A 27,030-nucleotide genomic window follows, 5' to 3' on the forward strand; every position below is an offset into this window, starting at 1 on the left:
TATAATACAGCAGGAGGTAGATCCCAAAGTGACTCCCAAAGCACCCAAAGTCAAGAATCACACTGACCTTTATCCACCACGTCCCACACTTCCACCTTGACCACGTCATCGGTGGCTGAGGGATAGAGAAAGTCATCACAACAAGCATCACAACAGACAAAGCCTGTCCCATACTCAAGCTCTAACCACTAGAATGTGTCCCAAGGCTCCATACACAAGCTCTAACGACTAGAATGTGTCCCAAGGCTCCGTGCTAAAGCTCCAACCACTAGAATGTGTCCCAAGGTTCCATCCTCAAGCTCTAACCACTAGTATGTAAAAGTGCACTTTCACCACACTGTGAAGTTCATCGTAACTTATTTGATCTGTAGCTTAATAAACTGCATGCTTTCCTGAGTCGTAGTTGAAGGACCACACAATATATCGTTGCGTGACTCCAAGTTTATCTTGATATGATGGTTATTACAGTTGAAGTCGGAAGTTTACATACACTTAGGTTGGAGTCATTAAAACTAGTTTTTCAACTGCTCCACAAATTTCTTGTTAACAAACTAGAGTTTTGGCAAGTCAGTTAGGACACAAGTCATTTTTCCAACAATTGTTTACAGACAGATTGTTTCACTTATAATGCATTGTATCACAATTCCAGTGGGTCAGAAGTTAACCTACACTAAGTTGACTGTGCTTGCAAACAGCTTGGAAAATTCCAGAAAATTATGTCATAGCTTTAGAAGCTTCTGATAGGCTAATTGACATCCTTTGAGTCAACTGGAAGTTTACCTGTGGATGTATTTCAAGGCCTACCTTCAAACTCAGTGCCTCTGTGCTTGACATCATGGGAAAACCAAAAGACATCAGCCAAGACCTCAGAAAAACAATTGTCGACCTCCACAAGTCTGGTTCATCCTTGGGAGCAATTTCCAAACGCCTGAAGGTACCATGTTCATCTGTACAAACAATAGTATGCAAGTATGAACACCATGGGACCACGCATCCGTCATACTGCTCAGGAAGGAGACGTGTTCTGTCTCCTAGAGATGAACGTACTTTTGTGCGAAAAGTGCAAATCAATCCCAGAACAACAGCAAAGGACCTTGTGAAGATTCTGGAGGAAACAGGTACAAAAGTTTCTATATCCACAGTAAAACTAGTCCTATATCGACATAACCTGAAAGGCCGCTCAGCAAGGAAGAAACCACTGCTCCAAAACCACCATAAAAAAGCCAGACTACGCTTTGCAACTGCACATGGGGACAAAGATCGTACTTTTTGGAGAAATGTCCTCTGGTCTGATGAAACAAAAATAGAACTGTTTGACCATAACGAACATCTTTGGAGGAAAAAGGGGGCGGCTTGCAAGCCGAAGAACACCACCCCAACCGTGAAGCACGGGGGTGGCAGCATCATGTTGTGGGGGTGCTTTGCTGCATTAGGGACTGGCGCACTTCACAAAATAGATGGCATCATGAGGATGGAAAATTATGTGGATATATTGAAGTAACATCTCAAGACATCAGTCAGGAAGTTAAAGCTTGGTTGCAAATGGGTCTTCCAAATGGACATTGACCCCATGCATACTTCCAATGTTGTGGCAAAATGGCTGAAGGACAACAAAGTCAAGGTATTGGAGTGGACATCACAAAGCCCTGACCTCAATCCTATAGAGAATGTGGGCAGAACTGAAAAATCATGTGTGAGCAAGGAGGCCTATGAGCCTGACTGTTACACCAGCTCTGTCAGGATGAATAGGCCAAAATTCCCCCAACTTGTGGGAAGCTTGTAGAAGGCTACCCGAAACGTTTGACCCAAGTTAAACCATTTAAAGGCAATGCTACCAAATACTAATTGAGTGTATGTAACCTTCTGACCCACTGGGAATGTGATGAAATAAATAAAAGCTGAAATAAATAATTCTCTACTATTATTCTGACATTTCACATTCTTAAAATAAAGTGGTGATCCTAACTGACCTAAGACAGGGAATTTTTACTAGGATTAAATGTCAGGAATTGTGAAAAACTAAGTTGAAATGTATTTGGCTAAGGTGTATGTACACTTCCGACTTCAACTGTATATCAATATTTGCGAATAAAGGTGTTTCCACCTCCGTTTCTCTCACAATACATTTTACACACAAATAGATCTCACCTTGTCTTGTGTAATTTGTTTTGTCGACATTTGGAAAATTTACTGACAAATTATTTGTTTGCTGTCTCCATTTGCTGTTTCCATCAGCCTTTAGTGACATTTTTTTTATCCGACATCTACTTTACTCGCATAAAAAGGTTGGATGGAAACCTGGTTTATGAACACGTAGGATACATTTGGAAAGTATTCAGACCTCTTCCATTTTTCCACATTTTGTTACGTTACATCTTTATTCTAAAATAGATTAAATTATTACTTTTTTCTCATCAATCTACACACAATACCCCATAATGACAAAATGAAAACAGGATTTTAGAAATGTTAGCAAATTTATTACAAATAAAAAACAGAAATAACTTATTTACAAATGTATTCAGACCCTTTGCTTTGAGACTCGAAATTGAGCTCAGATGGATCCTGTTTCCATTGATCATCCTTGAGATGTTTCTACAACTTGATTGGAGTCCACCTGTGGTCAATTCAATTGATTGTACATGATTTGGAAAGGCACACACCTGTCTATAATAGGTCCAACAGTTGACAGTGCATGTCAGAGCAAAAACCAAGCCATGAGGTTGAAGGAATTGTCCGTTGAGCTAAGAGACAGGATTGTGTCGAGGCACAGATCTGGGGAAGAGTATCAAAAAATGTCTGCAGCATGGAAAGTTCCCAAGAACACAGTGGCCTCCATCCTTCTTCAATAGAAGATGTTTGGAAACACTAAGACTCTTCCTAGAGCTGGCCGCACGGACAAGTGAGCAATCGGGGGAGAAGGGCATTGGTCAGGGAGAGGAAGGTGAACACGATGGTCACTCTGACAGAGCTGCAGAGTTCCTCTGTGATGGGAAAACCTTCCAGAAGGACAACCAGCTCTGCAGCACTCCACCAATCAGGCCTTTATGGTAGAGTGGCCAGACGGAAGCCACTCCTCAGTAAAAGGCACATGACAACCCGCTTAGAGTTTGCCAAAAGGCACCTAAAGGCCTCTCAGAACATGAGAAACAAGATTCTCTGGTCTGATGAAACAAATATTGAACTCTTTGGCCTGAATTCCAAGTGTCATATCTGGAAGAAACCTGGCACCATCCCTACAGTGAAGCATGGTGGTGGGAGCATCATGCTGTGGGGGATGTTTTTCAGCGGCAGGGACTGGTAAACTAGTCAGGATCGAGGGAAAGATGAACGGAACAAAGTACAGAGAGATCCTTGATGAAAATCTGCTCCAGAGCGCTCAAGACCTCAGACTGGGTAGAAGATTCACCTTCCAACAGGACAACAACCCTAAGCACACAGCCAAGACAACGCAGGAGTGGCTTCGGGACAAGTCTTTGAATGTCCTTGAGTGGCCCAGCCAGAGCCTGGACTTGAACCCGATCAAACATCTCTGGAGAGACCTGAAAATAGCTGTGCAGCAACGCTCCCCATCCAACCTGACAGAGCTTGAGAGGATCTGCAGAGAAAAATGTGAGAAAGTCCCCAAATATAGGTGTGCAAAACTCAAGAAGACTCGAGACTGCAAAAGGTGCTTCAACAAAGTACTGAGTAAAGGGTCTGAATAGTAATACATTTGCTACAATTTCTTACCTCTTTTTGCTTTGTCATTATGGGGTATTGTGTGTAGATTGAAAAGGGGGAAAAAACTATTTAATCAATTTTAGAATAAGGTTGTAATGTAACAAAATGTGGAAAAAGGAAATGGCTCTGAATACTTTCCGAATGCACTGAAAATGCTCATAAACCAGGTGTCCATACAACCTTTTTATGCCAGTAAAGTACAAGTCGGATAAAAAATGTCACGACAGGCCTGATGAAAACAGCAAATGGAAACAGAAAACAACCGTGCTTTTTCACAAGTGCCCAGTTTTTTTTAAAGTTATCTGGATTTTGCCTATTATATAGGATTAAATGCATAGACATAGAAACTGTTTGTGAGAATAGGTCTATTGTGGTCTGGATGTACACAAGAGATGTGTTTTCACCATCCCACTATTGACACAAAACACTTGTAGGCAAAGCTATTGATCTAGCTAACTACGCAAGACTATGTCTGAAACCTAGTGGGCTTACCTAGATATTATTTACCTTTATATGTGCCATGTTCAACTGAAGTGAATTACAGTTGCAGAAGCAGGAAAGGTACACGTCAGAAATATACAATGACAACATGCTGGCCTAATTTGATACTGTAGGTTAAGCATGGGGTGAATAAAAAAAGCATAGGACTAAAACATAGATACATGTGTGTAAGTAAAGAGCCCAATTCTCTTACTTTTGTAGTTCCAATGGATGCTGGTTGCCTGGATCTCTTGAGTGGGTATGTAGTCATCCGTGAATTTCTTTCCTTGCAGTCGATGCCATAGAGTGCTCTTGCCAGTATTTCGGTCTCCGCGGATAACTATTTTCACTTGGAAGAAATAACGAAACGAAGTAAGACTGGCCTGCCTCTAAATATATGTGCAGTAGCCTATATTCTATAATACATATTGCTATGAGCATAACAAGATATGCATCACTTACTGTTGTACTGTACTCCTTTGGCAAAGCGTCTCTGTAAACTCTGGTTCATGGACTGCATGCCAGCAGGGATGCTCTTGTCCCTCGGCTGGCCTGGTTCAGAACCAACTAACTTCTTCAAAGCTGAAAACATCTTGACAGGAAGCGGATCTAACTAACCCCGTCAGAGATGTGTGAAATATAGTATATTTGACTGAACCAAAATGGTGGAAGAGTTTCTAGACTACTGATGTAGATTTAAATGTTATATTGAGCGATGATCTGATCAACACAGGTAGGTCTAAGCTATGAATCCAGAATTTGAAAGTGGTACTGTATTTTCGTACACAGAAGTAGCACTACCCCCCATCAGGAAGATGCATGGGTAGGTAGGTAAGCTTGCATACTTCAGTATACGACTAGATTTTTCTACTAAGAGGATTCCTCAAGGGCAGACAATAGCTTTATCAGTTGTCCGTTTCTTCTCTCATGTGGTTTTGGGTTACGATCATCTGCAAGACAGAAATGACATGTGAAATTGAACTAACAGAACTAACAGTGTTTCCCCTATATGCATTTAGCAGTAGTGCAGCATTTAACAGTTTTAGTGGGGGTTCCCCCAATTCTCCCATATTGGGGAATAAGTGATTTGAAATTCTAGGTTTGAAATAAAATATGTCACAAATTACTATTGAAAAAGGCTTGCTCCAAATTCCCATTGGAACACAGACATTTTAAAAGTGCAGGGCTTGTGCCATTACCTTTTTCGTCTTACAGGAATGATATACATGTGAGGAGAAATCTGAAGTCTACCTATCCATTGATTGTAAATATATCCCCTGTCTGATTTCCAGTTTGTCCACTAGATTGCAGTAGGAGATCAAAGTCTCTTGGCCACTTGAAACCAGTTGCGTCTGGTTATGGTAGTGAGTCACTGTGCCAAAATGGCTGAATGGATTTTCACGCCTGACATCTTAAAACAACCTTAGTAATCAGGGCTTTCACGTTATGGAGTTTGTCTTTTTGAAAAAAGTTTGTATTTTTGAAAAATTCAAACGTATTTTCCTATTCCTATGAAAACTGAGCTAGCTAAACCTAGCATGTATACAAGGTAATGTAAACGGAGAAGAAAATGCATTGCTTTATTATGACTTTCCATGCATACTAAATGTTTGTACTTTCAGTTACTTGAACTACATTGCATGAATATGACCATAGTGATAATGATAGTACTAAATCTAAAGAATATCAGTACTCAGGTGGTTTATGCCTACTAGATGAAGATCATTGCCATCATCTTACTCTACATAGACAAAATATGTGTTTATGAGTTGAGAGTCCCCCTACCATCCCTGCCTAGCATGTGCACAATACAACACTTTCTATTTTCTGATCGTCTTTTTTTGGGACTCACCGGGCCCTGTACAGGGCCAATAACAACCTCAGACATACAGACGACACCTTCGTCCATTAACTCTTAAATGTAATATAATGGAACAGAGTCATGATCAAGGGCTAGTGAAAACCAATTCTTGACTATTCAGATTTTAACTGAGCAATAGGGTAACTTACATAACAGTATATATTTTTTAAACATTGTCAGTGTTAACCAAAGGTAACAGTGTAACACTTTTCCTTGGGCATCAGCTGATACATGGTATACTGAACAAAAATATAAACGCAACAATTTCAACAATTTTACTGAGTTAGAGTTCATATAAGGAAATCAGTCAATTAAAATGAATTCATTAGGACCTAATCTATGGATTTCTAATGACTGGGCAGAAGCGCAGCCATGGTTGGGTCTGGGAGGGTTTTATTTTTTTTATTGCACCTTTATTTAAACTAGGCAAGTCAGTTAAGTATAGGCCCACCCACTGGGGAGCCAGGCCCAGCCAATCAGATTTAGTTTTCCCCCACAAAAGAGCTTTACTTCAGATAGAAATACTCCTCCGTTTCATCAGCTGTCCGGGTGACTGTCCTCAGACAATCCCACAGGTGAAGAAACCAGATGTGGAGGTCCTGGGCTGGCGTGGTTACACGTGGTCTGCGGTTGTGAGTCCGGTTGGATGTACTGACAAATTCTCTAAAACAACGCTGGTGGAGGCGTATGGTAGAAAAATGAACATGAAATTCTCTGGAAACAGCTCTGGTGGCAATTCCTGCAGTCAGCATGCCAATTGCACACTCCCTCAAAGCTTGAGACATCTGCGGCATTGTGTTGTGTGACAAAACTGCACATTTTAGTGGCCTTTTATTGTTCCCAGCACAAGGTACACTTGTGTAACGATCATGCTGTTTAATCATCTTCTTGAAATGCCACACCTGTCAGGTGGATGGATTATCTTGGCAAAGGAGAAATTATCACTAACTGGGACGTAAACACATTTGTGCACAACAATTCAGAGAAATAAACTTTTGTGCATATGGAACATTTCTTGGATCTTTTACTACAGCTCATGAAATATGGGACCAACACTTTCCATATTGCGTTTATAATTTTTGTTAAGTATAGTAACAGTTAGCTAGCCGGCAGTCTGGTGTAACTAGGGAACACGTTAGCTACCTAGCTATTGTGATGTTGATCTAGCTATCTGATATGCCCTCTGATTATATTACTTTATTAACTAACGTTTGATAGCTACCTGCCTACTTGTTTTGAGATTGCATCTAATAAAGTCAAACTCACCGTTACATACGCTGCCATGACTAATGTATATACTACCTAGCGTATGACGATGTGGCTTGTTAGTTAGCATCACGATAAAGTAGCTTGCTAGCGATAACGTTGACAGTGCTGAGTGGTGTCATAAAAATACCCACCGGTAATCAAATGATTCTTCAATGTAGCAAAGGTGACATGGTTATTTCCAAATCCAACTCCTCCTGATGCACGTGAAAGACGCTAACGTTACACACTCTTAGCTAAACAGCTTGCTTCCTGGTGGCATCATAGATACTTTTGAGGAGATGGGAAACTCCATTGGAATCGTATTAACGCCCATTGTGTGATAAGCCCCTGTGCAGTTCCGGGCCGGGATCAATGTGGGCGGAGTCAAACGCGTTTAAACCGAACTCTTCCCGTCTCCTTCAAGTTTTTCCCAAATTGAGGTAAACGTCAACGAATCTTAATCGAACTTAACCTACATGGATAAAAATATAAACCATGGAAGTAAAGGAGACTGTCATTATGCATAATGTACGTTATAATATTCATGTTATACCAGTGTAGTCTTTATATGACCAACTACCGCACAGATGTTATCATAGCGTTAATTAGCACCCTTTTCAACGGAGCTAATTGTTCACAATGAGGGAATCTTATTTGAATAAATGTGCCTACTTGAGCAATAAGCCTAGGTTTACATGTACAGTTATGTAATCGATTTGATCGTTGATTTTTCGGTTTCTTCAATGTATGCGTTGTGTTTGGCTGGCTCTAAATGTGTATCGTTGATGCCATTCCCTTAGTTACACAACGTTAGTGAGTCTACACATAGTGTATATGCAATAATGAAATCACCTGGTCCCAATATACACGGCAAGTCAAGAAAATTAATTTTATCTCGTCCACACTGCAAACTGAAGTTTAAAAAATAAACTTCAAAACACATTTACGAAGAAAGCATACACATTGCTTTGAAACTGTCCAAGGAAAGATTTTTGGCATGTGAGTGCATTGATGTGAGAAATGGTGTGTTCGCAGTCAAATACATTTTCTGGTCCAGCAACACCAACACATGTTGTGAAAAATACTTGGGCTAATTCAGTTCCAACTGGGTTCAAACCTGTTATGCATGCTGGAGTATTAAAAAGCTGCTGAATTGTACTTTTTCTTTACTTTCACATGCACTGTTGTTCACAGAAACATTGCTTGGATCTTGTTCCCTGGACTTTTGATGACTTTTGGTGTGGATGATCAGGTTAGATATTCCTTTAAATTGTTCCACTGAACTGTACCATTTGATTGTCTTTCCTTTATTGAAAATTGTACGTTGTTCACACCGTAGGGCCTACCAAAGCAAGGTTTCTCAAACAACTGTGGGGTGTTTGTTTTGATGGTAAGATGCTGGCTATTCAGTTTTATGTTAGTCCTATTTTCTGTTAACAATATATGAAAATGTGTTATTTCTGTGCTTGCAGCATGCAAAACACACTTGTTATTGCTCATACTTTTTCTTGTTTATTATTCTTGACACTTTGGGACCTATTTCCTACAGTTTTTACACAATTCATACATCAAACTCCTGCAGAGCTGGATGCTGGTGTGACATGCAGTGACTTCTTGGGGAGGGGGGGGGTATTTATTATAACTATCAAACTTAACAACCTACTCTTAACTTACAGTATGCTCTGTACATTGCAATGGAAGCACAGTGATTTCACTTAGGTATGTATAAATTATGAAATTCTCATCACTAATGGATATGTTTTTTGGGATCCCCATCTGATTATTATTTTTTTAAAGCCTAATTTGCTGCATGTTTTCCTATGGTGGTGCTTGGTTCTCCTGCAGAACGTTCCTATGCTGTAACATTATAAAAACGTTTAATTTGCATCCTTAAAATCAAACGCTTTGCTGTAGCCAGACTGACCTGAATATATGTTCATAATGAATGTATGTCATTCACTCACTGAGGTCTGAAGAAGAGGTAGAAAGATCGAAAAAGGCGGTGAAAACACAATACAGGTAGTTGTCATATGATGAGTGGTATAGTCTTAAACTAATGTTTAAAGATGTACCCCCCCCCCCCAAAAAAAATATTTCAGGGTGATGTAGATCCCCCCCCAAGAAGTCACATCAGCATCCAGCTCTGCAGGATCAGGTACTGTATTGGCTCTCAGCTAAAGTAAGGTACATTCTTGTACACACATCCCTAGAGGTTCCCTTACATTACTTAATGACCACAATCTGTTTTCTTTCTAGACTATACTGAAAACAAAATGCACTGGGTGCTGTGAACTGGGTACGTAGTCTGTGTGTAATGGCCATAGGCTTGATGCATGGCAAGATATTATAGTTGTGATGACTTGAGTAGTTATATCACTGAAAACCCCTTCAGTAATAGTGGCTTTTGTTTGCATGGTGGTATTGTGAAAGTGGGGTGTAATTTGACTTGCTCACCCAATGAGGCACTACTCTTAATATTTAGTCTTTCTTTTTCTTCAAGGAAGCAGCTGTTCTTCTAAGGAACACCCTAGAGGCAGCAAGGTGGCGCGAACTCCGAACATTTAAAGGCACTGTTTCCCTCCCCCTAGTGTAATTGGGATGGATGGGGAAGACTGCATTACAACCCTTAAAGAACTATGGTTGTATGATGGCCAGGATGAAGAGGAAACTAATATCCTCAAGGAACCATTCATGTTACAGAGAGATTATGATATGTTCTATGTGGAGGCAGTCGTCAAGAAAATGACTGTCTTTGCCTCTTGAGGAGCAGGAGTGAAGCCATTCTTGAGTGGTCAAACCTTGTTTTTGTCTGCTTTGTTAATTGTGTTATGTTGTTTAGTAAAGATTACGTAGAAGTGACCCAAGTCTCTGATCTCTTTTACTGGAGCTGGTGAATCTTAATGTACAAAGCACATTCAGTATGTCTTTATGGTATAGTCTGTCTCCATTCGAGGAAAGCAATTAGCATTATAAATCAGGATAGATAGTAACTGGGTGTGTATATGCTCAATGAAATAATTAGTGATAAAATGTTGATAACTGTTACTAGTACATGACATGCATAACAAGTCTGTTCACTGCAATAATCAGTAGCTTGTCTCAAATATAGCATGAGGCGAAGTGTTACAACGCAGCTGCTGGTACCACTTCATATATTTCTTACGATCTTCCAAAATGAAATACGTTGGTATTCAACGTGTCTTTGCATTCAGTGTGTGACTGTCAAATCTCAGATGGACAAAAGGTTGGCGGGGCCAAACGTTTGTAGACCCGAATTGCACTGAGGTCAGAAGTACTTGCATTGTGTACGTTGCCCATGTGTCGTCAATGGACCGCGCGGTGCATTCTAGGCCATTTTGGGACAAGGAGCTCCTTCAGGGAATGAATGGCAATCAATTGGGTGCTACCTCAAAAACATTTAGCATGAATTACATTAAAAGTACAACATTACGAATATTTTCCTAGATGTGAGATTAACTTGTTTTCTGGAATACCGTATAGCTTTGAAATCGTGAAATCACGTACTTTTGAGGAAAATGGGCAGGTTTCTCGACTCACCATGATTTAAACGGGATTGCATGACGACGTGAACGCGATTGGTCGACGGTGCCTGGCGGAGCTTCATACGTTGCTCCAGGCATTTCTGCTGGGATTCCTATCTACTCCTTTTCTAATAACTCTAGTGGTACTTGTTCAATGAAGCTACACGTAGTTAGATTATTATCTGGCAGTTGCTATGGGTGAATATTGTACAAGGGGAAAATAGCTAACTACTTTACTACACTTTTCATATGCTTTTGATTGATTTCTTGTGACCACTGAACGTGAGCTGTATTAAAGGGATAGTTCACCCAAAATACACTTACATATTGGTGTCCTTACCGTGTATGCAGTCTATGTACAATATATTACACAAAGCCATGATTTGGTTTAGTTTCCTTGGCACTGTTTCCAAATGCTAATGTTTTAGCATGTGGGGCACAAATCTCATTGAAATCATGGTACCGATATTAGCAATTTTCGCGCATCATGTTCATATCTATAAGTGACTTTGTTGAGCTTCACAGTGAATTCTAGATATTTTCGGATGATTTGTACATGGTGCGCGAAAATGGCAAATATTGGTACCATGACTGGAATGGGATTTGTGCCATAAATGCTCAAATATTAGCATGGAAACAGTGCCATGAAAATAAAACCAAAGCATGGATTGCTGTCATGTCTATAGACAGGTTGCCTGACAATGTCACGAAAATGATGCACAAGCATCGCAGGGGTAGAAGGGCATGGGTTATGAACAGTTAGATAGCTAGCAACAATGACTGACAGGGGGAAATGGTAAGTGGCTTGTTTCAGCTAGTTGTACCTTGTTCTTGATACCTTGTCTTGAGTTGTTTTGATTTATACCAGGTCTATAGGCAGGTTCCTACATTTGTTAGACAAAAGCAACGTCGCAAAAACAAACATTGCAACACGTAATGGAAATGGCAGCTATAAGAGAAATGTCCTAAAGATCAACATTTTTATCTAAAAAAAAACATTTGTTCGACAGGGGTGTCTTTTTTCTAATCAATGATTGCTGAATAATGATGATCAAATGTGTTAATTGCTGCATATTGCCTTTTATATTTTTGTTCAGTGTAGGTAAATGAAATGTTCTATAAGAATCCATGGCTACATATTTAAGTCTAAAAAAAAATGGTAGCATCTGCAGTAAAAACATGTTTCACACATTTGATCTAACTGTGACAAGCCATTCATGTCCATAGCAGTGATATCTAAATGTAGAGCACATGAATGTAGCGAAAACGTTGTCAGTTCGGCTTGAGTTCAGTCAATCAGCTGTTCCAGCCAAACATTGCTCTCCTGAAAGCGCCCCAAGCGGCAGCGTCATTCTCTTGCATGTTCGGGGAGAAATGGCTGCACAAGAGCCATCACCACCATCTTCACTGGAAGGCAACAAACCAGGATTCCCTAAGAAAATTTTGGCGAACAACCTCGAAGAAAAACACACGTGCAATTCTTGTTTGAAAATATTGAGAAGGCCTCTACAAGCCCAATGTGGCCATCGTTTTTGTTCATTCTGTTTCAACAAAATTGTTAGGTGAGTGTCGTGCTCAGACTGGGTGATGTTGCTCTACAAACGCTAACATTAGCTAGCTCGTTAGACTTGCCCATAGCATTCATGAACACACAGTCAGTGTATGTATGTCAACACGTTGCGAGGCTTGCCAGGTGTTTATAAACTCAGTTAATATGATCAAGTATTGATCTAGGTACTGTCACCCTGTTGTATCCCCCACAACGACCTTGTTCAAACATCAATGGTTCTGCAAGTGCAAGCTAACTACCCAGTGGACGAGGATGGATAGCATTGTTATGAATTGTTAATGTTAACAGTCCGTAGGCAATCAGTGATTGGTTAGTTATAACGTTAGCTCTTGCAATTGGGTGTTAATTGAGATTAGCGAACAGTTAGCTAGCTAAATTAACCGTATATGTATGTAATAGACTAGAGAAATGGCTGTGCTACATATGTTATGTCTTTCAAGTTCTGGACCACATAAATGCAGTGCTTGCATCAAAGAGGACTTGTTTGAGGACCCCACATCTATTCTTAAAGAAGGCGGTGTAAGTACTTGTGTAGTTGATTCAGATATTTGCACAGACTACTGTACATAGCTAATAGTCTCTGGTAATCTTTAACATTCTAAGTAGATTGTTTGTAACAGAGGCTATAGTCGTGCATTAATTTTGCAGTCTGTTAAACAGTATTTTTCCTACAGACTAGACACTTAATTACATAATGTAACCCAGTGGTACTAGACAGATTGGATCTCCGTCTAGCAGTATAACATACACAAACCTCAGTGGAGGCCATTATTATGAGACATCCTCCCCTCAGGAGCCTCCACTGACCTAAATTGCGAGTTATTTACTGACCCGTGCTATGCTTGTTTGGCAACACTTTCCCACAGCCGAGCCTATATCCGTAATTGGTAGACGGTTCAGATTAGGAACTCGTTGTTTACATCGCTGAGCATTGCCCCAAAATAATTAAATCCAATGGTTAGATGCCACCACCCCTCTCCTCCCTAATCAAAACTGAACATGGATGTCAATGTTTGCACGTACACGCTCCATTCTACTTCTTGTCTGCTTCCTGCCTTGCGAGGCTGATTAGATATGACAAACAGGTGTGAAACGACAGGTGTCTGCTCAAAACTGGGGCACAACATTTGGCAAGTTCGTTTTGTATGGCCCGGTGCCCCTGTTGAGTGGAGATTTGCGATAGGACCAATGGAATCGTCTAAAATGTGCAAACTCCGCCTACCCGGACAGAGTATGTGAGCGGAGGGTGAAGGCAGCAGCACTCCCTTCACGAACTCAGGGCATGCCCGGCCCAGCATGCATTTGTAGTCTACTTGTTTGCTGTTATAGCCCCTTGCTTTATCTACTGTCATGGAGTTCGCAAAATATTTTCATAAAGAAACTGATAAAACACACAGGTGCTATATCAAGGTGATATCAAGGCTATAAAATGAGGACCAAGAGCAAGAGAGGGCGCGCAGTGATGTTGTGTCCACAACTAAATTATTTTGGAATGTGAAAAGACACGTATCCCAAAAGCATGAAGGTGTACCTACTATGTGCACATGCTAAAAGAAAGGAACGAATCAAATCAAAGTGTATTTGTCACATGCGCCGAATACAACAGGTGTAGACCTTACAGTGAAATGCTTACTTACAGGCGCTAACCAATGGTGCAAAAAGGTATTAGGTGAACAATAGGTAGGTAAAGAAATAAAACAACAGCAAAAAGACAGGCTATATACAGTAGCGAGATTACATACAGACACCGGTTAGTCAGGCTGATTGAGGTAGTATGTACTTGTAGATACGGTTCAAATGACCATATATGATGAACAGAGAGTAGCAGTAGCGTAAAAGGGGGTGGTGTGTGGGACACAATGCAGGTGGGTAAATAACGTGTGTCATTGTAGAAAAGTATTTAGAAATATATATATATATATCTTCATCTCTGCCCAGCCTGGCAAGAGTGGCCAAACTGGTGTTTAGCATCCCCAGTGGCTTTGCAAGTGTGGAGAGGATATTCTCAGCTGGCCTGCTCTCCAGGCACCATCGCATGAGCCTGAAACCACAGACTTGCCAAACTCGTGTTTCTAAAAATGAAGTCAAAGGCACTAATAAGTCATTTTTCGTTAAATTTGTATTTAATTCTAAGTAAGTCATAACCTAAATGCGCCAGACGATAATGATTTAATACGACAATGTATGTACATACCAGCCAATTGTGTCGCACTCGAAAATGCTTAACAATGTATTTCGTTTTAGGCTATAGCTTTGAAGTAATTATATAGCCTAAATAATTAATTTCGTTCCTTCTTAGGCTCCCTGTCTGGCTCCTGGCCTATTTAGTGTTTTTATATGCTGTATAAAATGACATGTAGCCTATTTGAAATGATGTGCGCTTCTTACATTAATCTTTTCTTGTTTATTCAAATACTTTTCATTCAGGTCCATATGGTTTGGTTTCAATACTTCAAAACCATTTGGTAGGTAGTCACAAAAATAGATGGGTGTTGGTTAAATTGTCATTTTAATGAATGGAGCGAATTTGGAGCTGCAGTTTTTTTCCCTGCGAGAGCAGAACGGTTTTTAGCGGCGCTGTTGGAAAGGACATGCTCCATGAATGATGAGTAGGATTGCTCAACTCAGCTCATAGGCTATTCACCCGGGGCACCGAGACATGTTAAACGAACTCGTTCATGGAATCCATGTTTGGTTGTTATTTGGAAGGGTGGGTGGTAGCATCTAACAATTGGGTTTAATTATTTATTGGGCACTACTCAGCGAACCAAAGAACAACTTCCGAATCAGAACCTACTACGGATATATCAAATCAAATTGATTTATATAGCCCTTCTTACATCAGCTGATATCTCAATGTGCTGTACAGAAACCCAGCCTAAAACCCCAAACAGCAAGCAATGCAGGTGTAGAAGCACAGTGGCTAGGAAAAATTCCCTAGAAAGGCCTAAACCTAGGAAGAAACTTAGAGAGGAACCAGGCTATGAGGGGTGGCTAGTCCTCTTCTGGCTGTGCCGGGTGGAGATTATAACAGAACATGGCCAAGATGTTCAAATGTTCATAAATGATCAGCATGGACAAATAATAATAATCACAGTAGTTGTCGAGGGTGCAGCAAGTCAGCACCTCAGGAGGAAATATCAGTTGGCTTTTCATAGCCGGATATAGGCTCGGACATGGGGGAAGTGTTGCCAAACACCAATAAGCTCAGGTTGGCAAATATCTCAGAAGTTTATAAGACTAAATTGGGCTATGCATACTGGTTTGGTGTTCTCATTTACTCAGAAAACATGTATGTGTTGAATCTTTGTGCTTTAATAATACAATAGTCTTTACCTTCCTTTTCCCTCAAGGCTTTTCCTGACAATGCAGCGCGGAGAGAAGTGGAAGCATTGGCAGCTGTTTGTCCAAATGAAGGATGCACTTGGACGGGCAATATCAAAGAATATGAGGCATGGGATTGTTTTGTATTTCTTTATACCAAATAATGTACATGTTTAAAAACTTGTTCAACGTTGTAGGTTTTAAATATGCTGCCCCACTTTCAATTTAACGTCAAATTTGATGCAATCAATAAACACTTTTCCATCCATAGTTGTGAGTGATGTCATACCAAAAAAATTATGACAGCTGTGATGGAAACAGGAAGTTTTGGTACAATTTTATAAATGCCGACAGATAATTTGTTCTTTCGACATGGTGGGATCTTTTTGTATCGGTAAAGCAAATTATGTAAGAAGTGGTGGTGGAAATGCCTTTATGTGAAAATATTGATATAATAACCATCAAATCGAAGTAAACTTGGAGTCACGCGATGACATGGTGTGTGGTTCTCCCTTGGGCTGTGGCGGTCATGACATTTTGTCAGCCGGTGATTGTCATGCAAATAACTGCCGGTCTCACGGTAATTGACCGTTAATAAACATAAACACATTTAGTATCTCCTGCCTTCCACACACAGCCTACAAGCCACATATGCAGACCTTTGGAACATCTATGTTTGATGGAATCACACTATGGGTGGGAAAAGTAGTGTATTTTCTTCGTGCGGATTTTAGAATATTTACATAAATCTGTCGCCGATTGGATGGAACCTAGCTATTGTCATTTGTATTTTTTGCAACTCTTAAATAGCACTGATCATTTAAAAAAAATCCTGTTTCAATTACAGATGAACAAGTATAGAAAAAATTGCTAAGTCTACTACATGAATGTTCTTAACAGATTACTAAACCTACAGTGTCTTCATTTGTTTTGAAGTGTTGTTGTCGTGTGTTTTCCAGGTGAACCACGAGGGAAAGTGTGACTTCATGATCATTCTCTGTCCCTCCTGTAAAGAACTCATGAGAACCAATGAGCTGGAGCGCCACAACGAACGAGAATGTCCTGAGAGGACTTTAAATTGCAAATACTGCAAAGAACCTTTCCATTTCAAGAACATCAAGGTAAATCACCATACTTGTCTGCATTTTGTTTCATAATCGAAATCAGATGTAGAACATGTACTGTTTTGTTATTGGGTGTAGCCTATATGAAAATACATAAACAGTTTTGTTTTCTAGGCTCATGATGAGATCTGTCCAAAGTACCCTATGATTTGTGAAGGCTGCGCAAAGAAAAAGATTCCCAGAGAAAAGGCAAGGATGGACACATTGTTTACTGATTGATTAACCAATTTAAAATGTTGTTACAGTGCAATCGTAAAGTTTTCAGACCCCTTGGCCTTTTCCACATTTTGTTACGTAACAGCCATATACTAAAAAGGATTAAATAAACTATTTTCTTCATCAATCTACACACAATACACCATAATGACAAAGAAAAAACAGGTTTTTAGAAATTTTTGCAAATCTATAAAAAAAAATAGAAATACCTTATTTACATACAGTTGGGCAAAAAAGTATTTAGTCAGCCACCAATTGTGCAAGTTCTCCCACTTAAAAAAATGAGAGAGGCCTGTAATTTTCATCATAGGTACACTTCAACTATGACAGACAAAATGAGAAAAAAAATCCAGAAAATCACATTGTAGTATTTTTAATGAATTTATTTGCAAATTATGGTGGAAAATAAGTATTTTGTCAATAACAAAAGTTTATCTCAATACTTTGTTATATACAATTTGTTGGCAATGACAGAGGTCAAACGTTTTCTGTAAGTCTTCACCAGGTTTTCACACACTGTTGCTGGTATTTTGGCCCATGCAGATCTCCTCTAGAGCAGTGATGTTTTGGGGCTGTTGCTGGGCAACACAGACTTTCAACTCCCTCCAAAGATTTTCTATGGGGTTGAGATCTGGAGACTGGCTAGGGCACTCCAGGACCTTGAAATGCCACTCCTTCATTGCCCGGGCGGTGTGTTTGGGATCATTGTCATGCTGAAAGACCCAGCTATGTTTCATCTTCAATGCCCTTGCTGATGGAAGGAGGTTTTCACTCAAAATCTCACGATACATGGCCCCATTCATTCTTTCCTTTACACGGATCAGTCGTCCTGGTCCCTTTGCAGAAAAACAGCCCCAAAGCATGATGTTTCCACCCCCATGCTTCACAGTAGGTATGGTGTTCTTTGCATGCAACTCAGCATTCTTTGTCCTCCAAACACGACGAGTTTAGTTTTTACCAAAAGGTTTCATCTGACCATATGACATTCTCCCAATCTTCTTCTGGATCATCCAAATGCTCTCTAGCAAACTTGAGACGGGCCAGGACATGTACTGGCTTAAGCAGGGGGACACGTCTGGCACTGCAGGATTTGAGTCCCTGGCGGCGTAGTGTGTTACTGATGGTAGGATTTGTTACTTTGGTCCCAGCTCTCTGCAGGTCATTCACTAGGTGTGGTTCTGGGATTTTTGCTCACCATTATTGTGATCATTTTGACCCCACGGGGTGAGATCTTGCGTGGAGCTCCAGATCGAGGGAGATTATCAGTGGTCTTGTATGTCTTCCATTTCCTAATAATTGCTCCCACAGTTGATTTCTTCAAACCAAGCTGCTTACCTATTGCAGATTCAGTCTTCCCAGCCTGCTGCAGGTCTACAATTTTGTTTCTGGTGTCCTTTGACAGCTCTTTGGTCTTGGCCATAGTGGAGTTTGGAGTGTGACTGTTTGAGGTTGTGGACAGGTGTCTTTTATACTGATAACAAGTTCAAACAGGTGCCATTAATACAGGTAACGAGTGGAGGACAGAGGAGCCTCTTAAAGAAGAAGTTACAGGTCTGTGAGAGCCAGAAATCTTGCTTGTTTGTAGGTGACCAAATACTTATTTTCCACCATAATTTGCAAATAAATTCATTAAAAATCCTACAATGTGATTTTCTGGATTTTTCTCTCATTTTGTCTGTCATAGTTGAAGTGTACCTATGATGAACATTACAGGCCTCTCTCATCTTTTTAAGTGGGAGAACTTGCACAATTGGTGGCTGACTAAATACTTTTTTGCCCCACTATTCAGACCCTTTGCAGTGAGACCTGAAATTGAGCTCCAGTGCATCCTGTTTTCATTGATCATCCTTGAGATGTTTCTACAAATTGATTGGAGTCCACCTGTGATAAATTCAATTAATTGGACATGATTTGGAAAGTCACACTTCTGTCTATATAAGGTCCCACAGTTGACAGTGCATGTCAGAGCAAAAGCCAAGCCATGAAATCGAAGGAATTGTCCGTAGAGTGCCGAGACAGGAATGTGCCGAGGCACAGATCTGGGGAAGGGTACCAAAAAATGTCTGCAGCATTGAAGGTCCCCAAGAACACAGTGGCCTCCATCATTCTTAAATGGAAGAAGTTTGGGACCACCAAGAACCCGATGGTCACTCTGACAGAGGGGCAACCATCTCTGCAGCACTCCACCAATCAGGCTTTTATGGTAGAGTTGCCAGACGGACGCCACTTCTCAGTAAAAGGCACATGACAGCCCGCTTGGAGTTTGCCAGGAGGCACCTAAAGACTCTCAGACCATGAGAATCAAGATTCTCTAGTCTGAATCCAAGATTGAACCTAACAGCTTGAGAGGATCTGCAGAGAAGAATGAGAGAAACCCCCCAAATACAGGTGTACCAAGCTTGTAGAGTCATACCCAAAAAGATTCCAGGCTGTAATCGCGACCAAAGGTGCTTCAACAAAGTACTGAGTAAAGGATATAAATACTTATGTAAATGTTATATTTCATTTATTTTTTCAAAATTTGCTAACATTTCCAAAAACCTGTTTTTGCATTGTCATTATGGGATATTATGTGTAGATTGATGAGGAAATAAACTAAATGAAGCCATTTTAGACTAAGGCTGTAACGTATCAAAATGTTGAAAAAGTCCAGGGGTCTGAATACTTATGAAAGGTAATGAATATTTTTGCTGTAAAAGTGCTTGGATGTTGCTTGATATAAGTTTGTTCTCTCCCTGCAGTATGTGGACCACATCAAGTTCTGCAGTAAATTCAGAGCACCTTGCAGATTTCACGTCGTTGGCTGTGATATGTCTGTAGGTGGACTTTATTTTATCATTACTATATGGATGCCACCTTTAAGTTTACTGGGTGAAATTGGAGTGGATTTCTTAAGATTACCAGTTTTTGTGAATGTGTTGGCCTTAACCCTACTGTGTATGTGTGTGTGTTTGTATGCAACAACTTTGCCCAAGGTGGAAAAGGAGAAGACCCATGACCATGAGCGTGCATGTTCCTACGAACACTTAAATCTACTCTTGCATTTCATCATGGGCATCAAGGTGAGCCTGGAGAGCTTGCAGCCCCAGAGCCTGGAGCTCGCAGGTCACAAGATCCACGAGCTGCACCAGGCCTTGAGAGAGCTGGAGCTGAAGCTGGGACAGCTGACTCTGGGTGGGGGAGCCCCCGTGCAGGGAGCCTGTGCCCCTACCCTCCCTACCCTGGCCCTCCCTGCCCTGGCCACCTCCTTTACCCCCCTGCCCAGTGCGGTGGGCGCCGCCCTGGAGCTGCAGCTCCACAGTGAGAAGACCAAGGTGGCAGAGCTGAGCCGGCGGTGCCAGGAACTGGAGCTGAAAGTGGGCACCTTCGAGAACATTGTCTGTGTCCTCAACCGAGAGATGGAGCGCTCCTCCACCACCATTGAGGCCTACAACCGCCAGCATCGCCTGGACCAGGACAAGGTTGAGATCCTCAATAACAAGGTAAGGAGGAAGACATCCCCAGTCCCCACTCTGCTTCTATCGACACCAGTCAACTTGCCTCTCTTGTGGCCTGGCTGGTTTAGTGCTAATGCCGCAGCCATTGGCACACATGTCTAAGGCTGGTTCAGAACCCGGGTCTGTAGTGACGCCTTAGACCGCTGCACCACTCGGGAGGCCCCAGAATATATTTTTTAAGACCATAGCTAGGTTTCCATCCAATTGCCAACATATTTATATGCAAATATTCTAAAAACTGCACCAGAGATGTGTTTCTATCAAATTGACTTGTTGCTGATGAAAGGCTGTGCGTGATGACGTAGTTCACATATTTAACCACATTGTGGTTAAATTGCCATGTACCGAAGAAACAAAAAATACAAGTTAAATGGGTTTCCAGCGCATAGCCTACATAATTTTTATTTATTTTACTAGGCAAGTCAGTTAAGAACAAATTCTTATTTTCAATGACGGCCTAGGAACAGTGGGTTAACTGCCTGTTCAGGGGCAGAACGACAGATTTTGTACCTTGTCAGCTCGGGGATTTGAACTTGCAACCTTTCGGTTACTAGTCCAATGCTCTAACCACTAGGCTACCCTGCCGCCCCTCTAATGGGATTATTATTATTTGACAAGCGGCAGCCAAGCATCGATAATCATGTCAGCAGAAGAAGACCCTTGATATTTATTGAAAGGAGCGTCAAGCTCATCACCTTGCACTTTGACACCCTGGGAAGTTCATCATAACTTATTTTATCTGTAGCCTTCGTAGTGGGAAGACCACGCAACACGTCATCGCGTGACTCCAAGTTGACTTCAAAATGGTTTTATATAAATATTTGCGCATTAAAAAACGTTCCCACTGTCATTTTGCCTAATTTTACCGACACAAAAAAAATCTGACTTTGCCTAGTGTGTTTGGTTGACATTTGTAAAGTTCACTGACAAATTAGCTGTTTCCATCAGGCCTGTCATGAAATGTTTCATCCGCCATGTACTTTACTCGCATAAAAAGGTTGGATGGAAACCTGGTTAATTCCTGTCTTTTGTTGCTGCAGGTGCGTCAGCTGGAGAGAACTGTGGGCCTGAGAGACCTGTCCATTGTGGAGATGGAGGGGAATATTCGGGAAATGTCTGCAGCTACGTTTGATGGTATCTTTGTCTGGAAAATCTCCGATTTCACAAAGAAAAGACAGGATGCTGTTGCTGGCAGAGCCCCAGCTATGTTCTCCCCAGGTAATGTGTTTTTACATTTGATCTACCACTTTTATCATTCAAACATCAAAGTCAACCACTCACAATGTCCAATCATGCATTCTGTATTACTGTATTTTACAATTGTTCATTCATGTTTGAAAAATGGTCTGGTTCTGACCAGGCTTCCTTCTTAATCATGTTTATTCATTTTGTAGCATTTTTCACCAGCAAATATGGCTACAAGATGTGCCTACGGATTTATCTGAATGGGGACGGGACGGGACGGGCCAGTCACTTGTCTCTGTTCTTCGTGGTGATGAGGGGACACAGTGACGCCCTCCTCAAGTGGCCCTTCAACCAGAAGGTAAAACTCACTCCTATAACATGTGTTATATATCCTACCTGCAATAAATACTGTACGTTAAACACTCATTACCCTTTTGAACAATGTTTCACTCATGATATCTTGAATGCGTTGCTGCTTGTACCTTTTTGTTTGTTTGGTGTGTGTGATACTGTGAGAAGCAGCATGTTAATGTCAGTGTTCTATCTACTGTACCTGTATCATAATGACTGGAATGACAAAGGTCATTATGTATTTCAAGGGCAGTAACATCACTAGGAGCTGTCTGCCCTTCTGCTAAGTCTATTCTTGGTATTTGTCTTGCATGGTAAATGTAGGTAGATCAATGTTTATTTTGTGCATTTTAGTCAGTTCCTTGCTACTTGTGTATATTTGTAAAAACAAAATAAACAGTTGTTCATCACAAAGCATGAATGTTGTCATTGAGGCTCGATGTACAGGTGGCCTAGCCTAGATGTTGCGATCTGCCAATCCTCTTGTGTTCAGGTGACCCTGATGCTGCTGGATCAGAATAACCGAGAGCACATCATCGATGCCTTCCGTCCCGACATCTCCTCCTCCTCCTTCCAGAGGCCCGTCAGTGACATGAACATCGCCAGCGGCTGCCCACTCTTCTGCCCTCTTCCCAAACTGGACACCAAAAACTCCTACATACGAGATGATACTATATTCATCAAGGCTATTGTTGACCTCACTGGCCTCTAGGTAAAAAGTGTGCCCACTACCCAGGCTCTCTCCCTTGGTTACTTATGTAATCCACTTGTAGGGGTTTGCCATGCCATCCAGGGACCTTGCTGTGCTGTTTTATGTCTCAAATGGCACCCTATTCCCTATGTCGTGCACTACTTTTGACCAGAGCATTATGGGCCCTTGTCCAACGTAGTACACTACATGGGGAATCGGGTGCCATTTGGAACACGTCTGAGATCTTCGGTTAGTATGTGGTTTCTTGGCTGGTTGAAGAGTACACCATTCACAGCACAGTGTTGTGCTAGCCATCATTTAGCTTGACGCCATTGTTACCAAGCAACCAATATCACAATCACATTTTGCAATGTAGTTCTTGTTAAATTGAAAATAGAAAGTGTTGTTCGAGATTTCCCTTCAGTTAGTGGGATAGCCGTTTGCTGTTATTGTATTGATACTACTATGCTACTGCTAACGCTTGTACCATGGACCTCTGGCACTTTAGCTTTGTAGGATGAAAACAGAAACAGAGCAATGGTCGTGTCATTCTGCTAGCGCTAGGCGCTTGTGTAACTGCATTTGATGCTAGATATTTGGTAACCCACTCATTTCGAGCAACTTTTGCATAGACAGACGTGGAGTTCCAACAACTACAATTGATGCCCATTATCTTACCTTTTTAAATGGTCAGCTTGGCACATACTTTGCAGTGCATTCAAGAGTAGGAATTTGAAGTCATCTGACATTTGTGTCAAGCGTTGTGTGCCTCTAATCTCAAGTCCTGTGTTTGTAGTGGTGGCAATTTCTTGAATTCCATGAATTCCAGGTGCAGTATTTGGATTTTGAATCAATGTTGTCTGCGCACATTTTCTTTTCTCTTTTTGAGCTGAGTTGCTATATTAGTTTGCATGTTGGATCTGTGGAAGATACACTGTAGTTTGCAACAGGGTAGTTCACTAAACCTGAATCGCAGCGACCGAGAAGTTGTCAACAGCCTGGTGTTATAGCTTGACGTGGGAAGGACTTTTATTGTGAAGAGATCAGGGATTGTTTACAAATCACTAAACAGGGTCTTAGAAATCTAATGATATTCAAGGGTAAATGTTTATTTGTATTAGTGTTTTCTTCACAGCTTTGAGCTGTTCATTGATTCCAGATCAAATCTGTGACCTAGCTTTTACTATAAGAAGTGCCTGCAGCCGTCATAAGTTCATTCTGATCAATGAGCCATTGAACTGTTGATGTGCTCTCCTGTGAAATTGATGGATCCAAAAACATTTCATTTGTGTGAAAAAGAGCACTTCTCTATCCTTATAAAAACCCTTTTACTGTGGTGTATTTTGGTATGTTCATATGTCCGGTGAAATAATTGTTTGATTTTACTACACCACACAGGCCTAAATATTGCACACTGATGAATTAATGTCATTATACCTGGGAGATGGTATATTTGGGATCCTTCAGTTGAATAGGGCTTGGCTTGGCTTTACATCTAAACGCAAATGAACCCAGGATGTTTTCAAGCCAGTCTCGACACATTGAAACCTCTCTGTGCATGAGGTGTTTCAATAAAGGTACACATAATATTAAGTATTGGTTTACTTTAAAGACCAACATTTTATTTGTAATTGTTCTTAATATATGATGAGTGTTCTATTGCTAATTTACGTCACATAAGCAAATCGGCAAATGCTGTTATATTACAGGTTTTGCTATTGATGTATGCAGAGAGTGACATATAGTTACATATACTCTCCTCCGTATTTTTCTGCACATTGAAGAAAAAATGTCACCCTATATACGCCAGCATTTTGGATTTGAGATCAAATGTTTCCTATGAGACGACAGTACAGAATGTCACCTTTTTATTTGAGGGTATATTCATCCCTATCTGTTTTACCATTTAGAAATGAAAGAACTTTATGTATCTAGTCTCCATTCAGTTCCTATTGGGCAAAACATCATTTGAAACGCAACAAAAACAAACTGTAAATGCATCCAACAAGATTGTAGAGTCACAAGCTTGATGTTGTCATTTCGTGCTAGGAATATGGGACCAAATGTAAAACTTTTGACTACTTTAATACACTATATGTGGATTTGTCCAAATACTTAGGAATTAATAGGGGGACTAAATACATAAAGTGCTTTAATTTCTAAACAGTAAAACAGATATGTTTAAAAAATACCCCCCGAAAAAGTGACATTCTATGGTGTCCCCTCGTGAAACATTTGATCTCAAATCCAAAATGCTGGGGTATAGGGCAACATTTGCACATTTTTGCTTCACTGTCCAAATAAATACGGAGGGGAGTTTATCTATAGAATATATATATATATGAGAGATTTTATTTATTGATAACATATTATACTGTATGTTGAGATGGTTTAAAAGCATGTCTGGGCTCATTTGAATTGATGTAGGCAAATCAGGAATATAAATATCAGTGGGAACCTTTCTTGATTTCCTCAACATTATGAGGGTGAAGACATGTTCAATTGCAGTTTACACGCCTTCAGTAATCAGTCTGAGAAATTGTCTGTGGTATTGTTTGTACATGCATAAATAATATACTATTTATTTTATCTAGCCAGTAGACATGGTTGTCATCTCCTATTATGCAGACTGCATTTAGCATGTACAGTTGTGTTAATTATAACATATACATGCTGCTAGAATATATACAATTATACTCATACTAGTCTACGCTGAAGCATATTACATCCATATCTTTGCATTTATGTGCCAACTATTGCTAATTGATATGGTATCTATTTTTGTATGTCTTGCAAAAGTAACTTTGTGTTGTAACATTAATTTGATCGTCTTAAGGCTGTGGTTAACAACGTTTTCAGTTCTCTCCCCCTCCATAGACTTTCAGCAGTGCCATCTGATGATCATACTAATCTGCACATGATCTGAGGTAATTACCTTAGAAATAGAATCACTAGAACAGGCCTGCAGGAAGCTCAGACCATGGCATGTTCGCTGGTAAATTCATGGGTACACTCCAAATGGCAAACCTTGTATTCTATTTCTACGGGGACAACACTCACCACACTCACCACTTTTTTTTCTGTCCATTCAAATGTGTTGAATGCTCTGTTGCTCGTTTCATCTTGATCAATTTGTTGCTTTAGCAAGTTTTTGCATGAGTCCTTGCCTGTTAAGGGAAAACATCAAACGTACTGTATCGTCATAGGAAATACCCTCTATGGTTACATTGCAAAACGTTGTTCGTTAGATGCTGTTATTCTTTAGTCATATATAAAAACGTGTTTCTCTACCTGGACTACTTTTTGTTATTGTCTTTTTTCCTTGTTTTTCTTTTCTTGATATTTCCCAATATTTCCAAACTACTGACTGAAGGTCGAATCAAAGATAATTAGTCCTATACACATGTTTTAAAATGTGATAGTCAGCTGGTTTCCAGAACTCATTTCACCACATGGGGGCACACTATACTAGCGGTTGAAAAAGTAATGTATGGTAAGGAAAATAACAATTGTGTTACATCCGAGACCTGACAAGTTTTATTGAGAAGAAAACGGAAAGAAATAGGAGTGTAAATTGATAAATCAATCTGATTCTATTCATATAAAAGGGAATTGCCAAATGAAAGAACATGGATCTTATAATAAACTTTCTGGCTAATTTAACGGATGAAAATACAGGGGTACTAGAAAGTTTTCCTTCCATATGATCTGTTTGCCCCTTACATGACACTCTCTGCTCTACCCTCCTGACCCCCTCTTCTCTCATGTCACACTCACACATAGTCCTTAAGGACATGTAGCATGGTGCTGTAGAGCGGTCACCCTCTGTGCTGATGTTTTTTCCCAGAGCTCAGTCTTACCTCAGAGACCCTGTGGTTTAGGTCTATGTGGCGTGTCTCCCCATCTCCCTGACAAAACTATGTCTGTGAGAGTGTCTGATCTCTGTTGGATAGTAGAGGTTCTGTCAAAGACTCTTTCTTTTCATGTTCCACAAACAATGGCCCCCTTGTATAGAGAGCCCATCCAAGATGACACCAGATTATTCTACATCTGCTGCTGTATGTACATCATTGGCTCCTTATTGCCCAGAACAGCTAACAGTGGTTCTCATTGAATGTCTCCCAAAATCTGATAAAGATTTACCTTTAGTAGTCCTGATAAAGGTATAGTCTACAATTCAAGATATGCAGCTGTAACCTGACATTTGCACTAGCAAGA

The 27,030-nt window shown here is 40.5% G+C and overlaps 2 protein-coding genes across 6 annotated transcripts in view; one reads left to right on the forward strand and one right to left on the reverse strand.

Moving 5' to 3' along the window:
• Positions 1–7,555, reverse strand: part of rabl6b (RAB, member RAS oncogene family-like 6b) — a 27,896-nt gene extending 20,341 nt beyond the window's left edge. For both annotated transcript variants that reach the window (XM_029638261.2, XM_029638260.2), the window contains exons 1-4: positions 7,465–7,555; positions 4,666–5,153; positions 4,418–4,552; positions 68–115 (exon numbers count right to left, since the gene is read on the reverse strand). In XM_029638261.2, the coding sequence (XP_029494121.2) occupies positions 68–115; positions 4,418–4,552; positions 4,666–4,795 (313 nt within the window). In that variant the 5' untranslated portion in view covers positions 4,796–5,153; positions 7,465–7,555. The remainder of the gene's footprint in view (positions 1–67; positions 116–4,417; positions 4,553–4,665; positions 5,154–7,464) is intronic.
• A 4,618-nt stretch (positions 7,556–12,173) lies between these two features.
• On the forward strand, positions 12,174–26,108 carry traf2a (Tnf receptor-associated factor 2a). 4 transcript variants are annotated; one of them, XM_029638264.2, is made up of 10 exons: positions 12,175–12,416; positions 12,865–12,943; positions 15,778–15,876; positions 16,708–16,869; positions 16,987–17,061; positions 19,830–19,904; positions 20,064–20,570; positions 21,626–21,803; positions 21,980–22,128; positions 22,615–26,108. In XM_029638264.2, exons 1-10 carry the CDS (start codon positions 12,229–12,231, stop codon positions 22,831–22,833), a joined length of 1,731 nt encoding a protein of 576 aa, XP_029494124.2. In that variant the 5' UTR covers positions 12,175–12,228; the 3' UTR covers positions 22,834–26,108. The 4 variants fall into 4 exon arrangements, with proteins under 4 accessions (XP_029494123.2, XP_029494125.2, XP_029494126.2 ...); XM_029638263.2 differs by lacking the exon at positions 22,615–26,108 and having other exon boundaries at positions 12,174–12,416; positions 21,980–22,542; XM_029638265.2 differs by lacking the exon at positions 22,615–26,108 and having other exon boundaries at positions 12,174–12,416; positions 20,151–20,570; positions 21,980–22,542.
• Positions 26,109–27,030: the final 922 nt, after the last annotated feature.

The sequence above is a fragment of the Oncorhynchus nerka genome, linkage group LG27 (genome assembly GCF_034236695.1).
Source record: "Oncorhynchus nerka isolate Pitt River linkage group LG27, Oner_Uvic_2.0, whole genome shotgun sequence".
In the NCBI taxonomy this organism is placed as follows: domain Eukaryota; kingdom Metazoa; phylum Chordata; class Actinopteri; order Salmoniformes; family Salmonidae; genus Oncorhynchus; species Oncorhynchus nerka.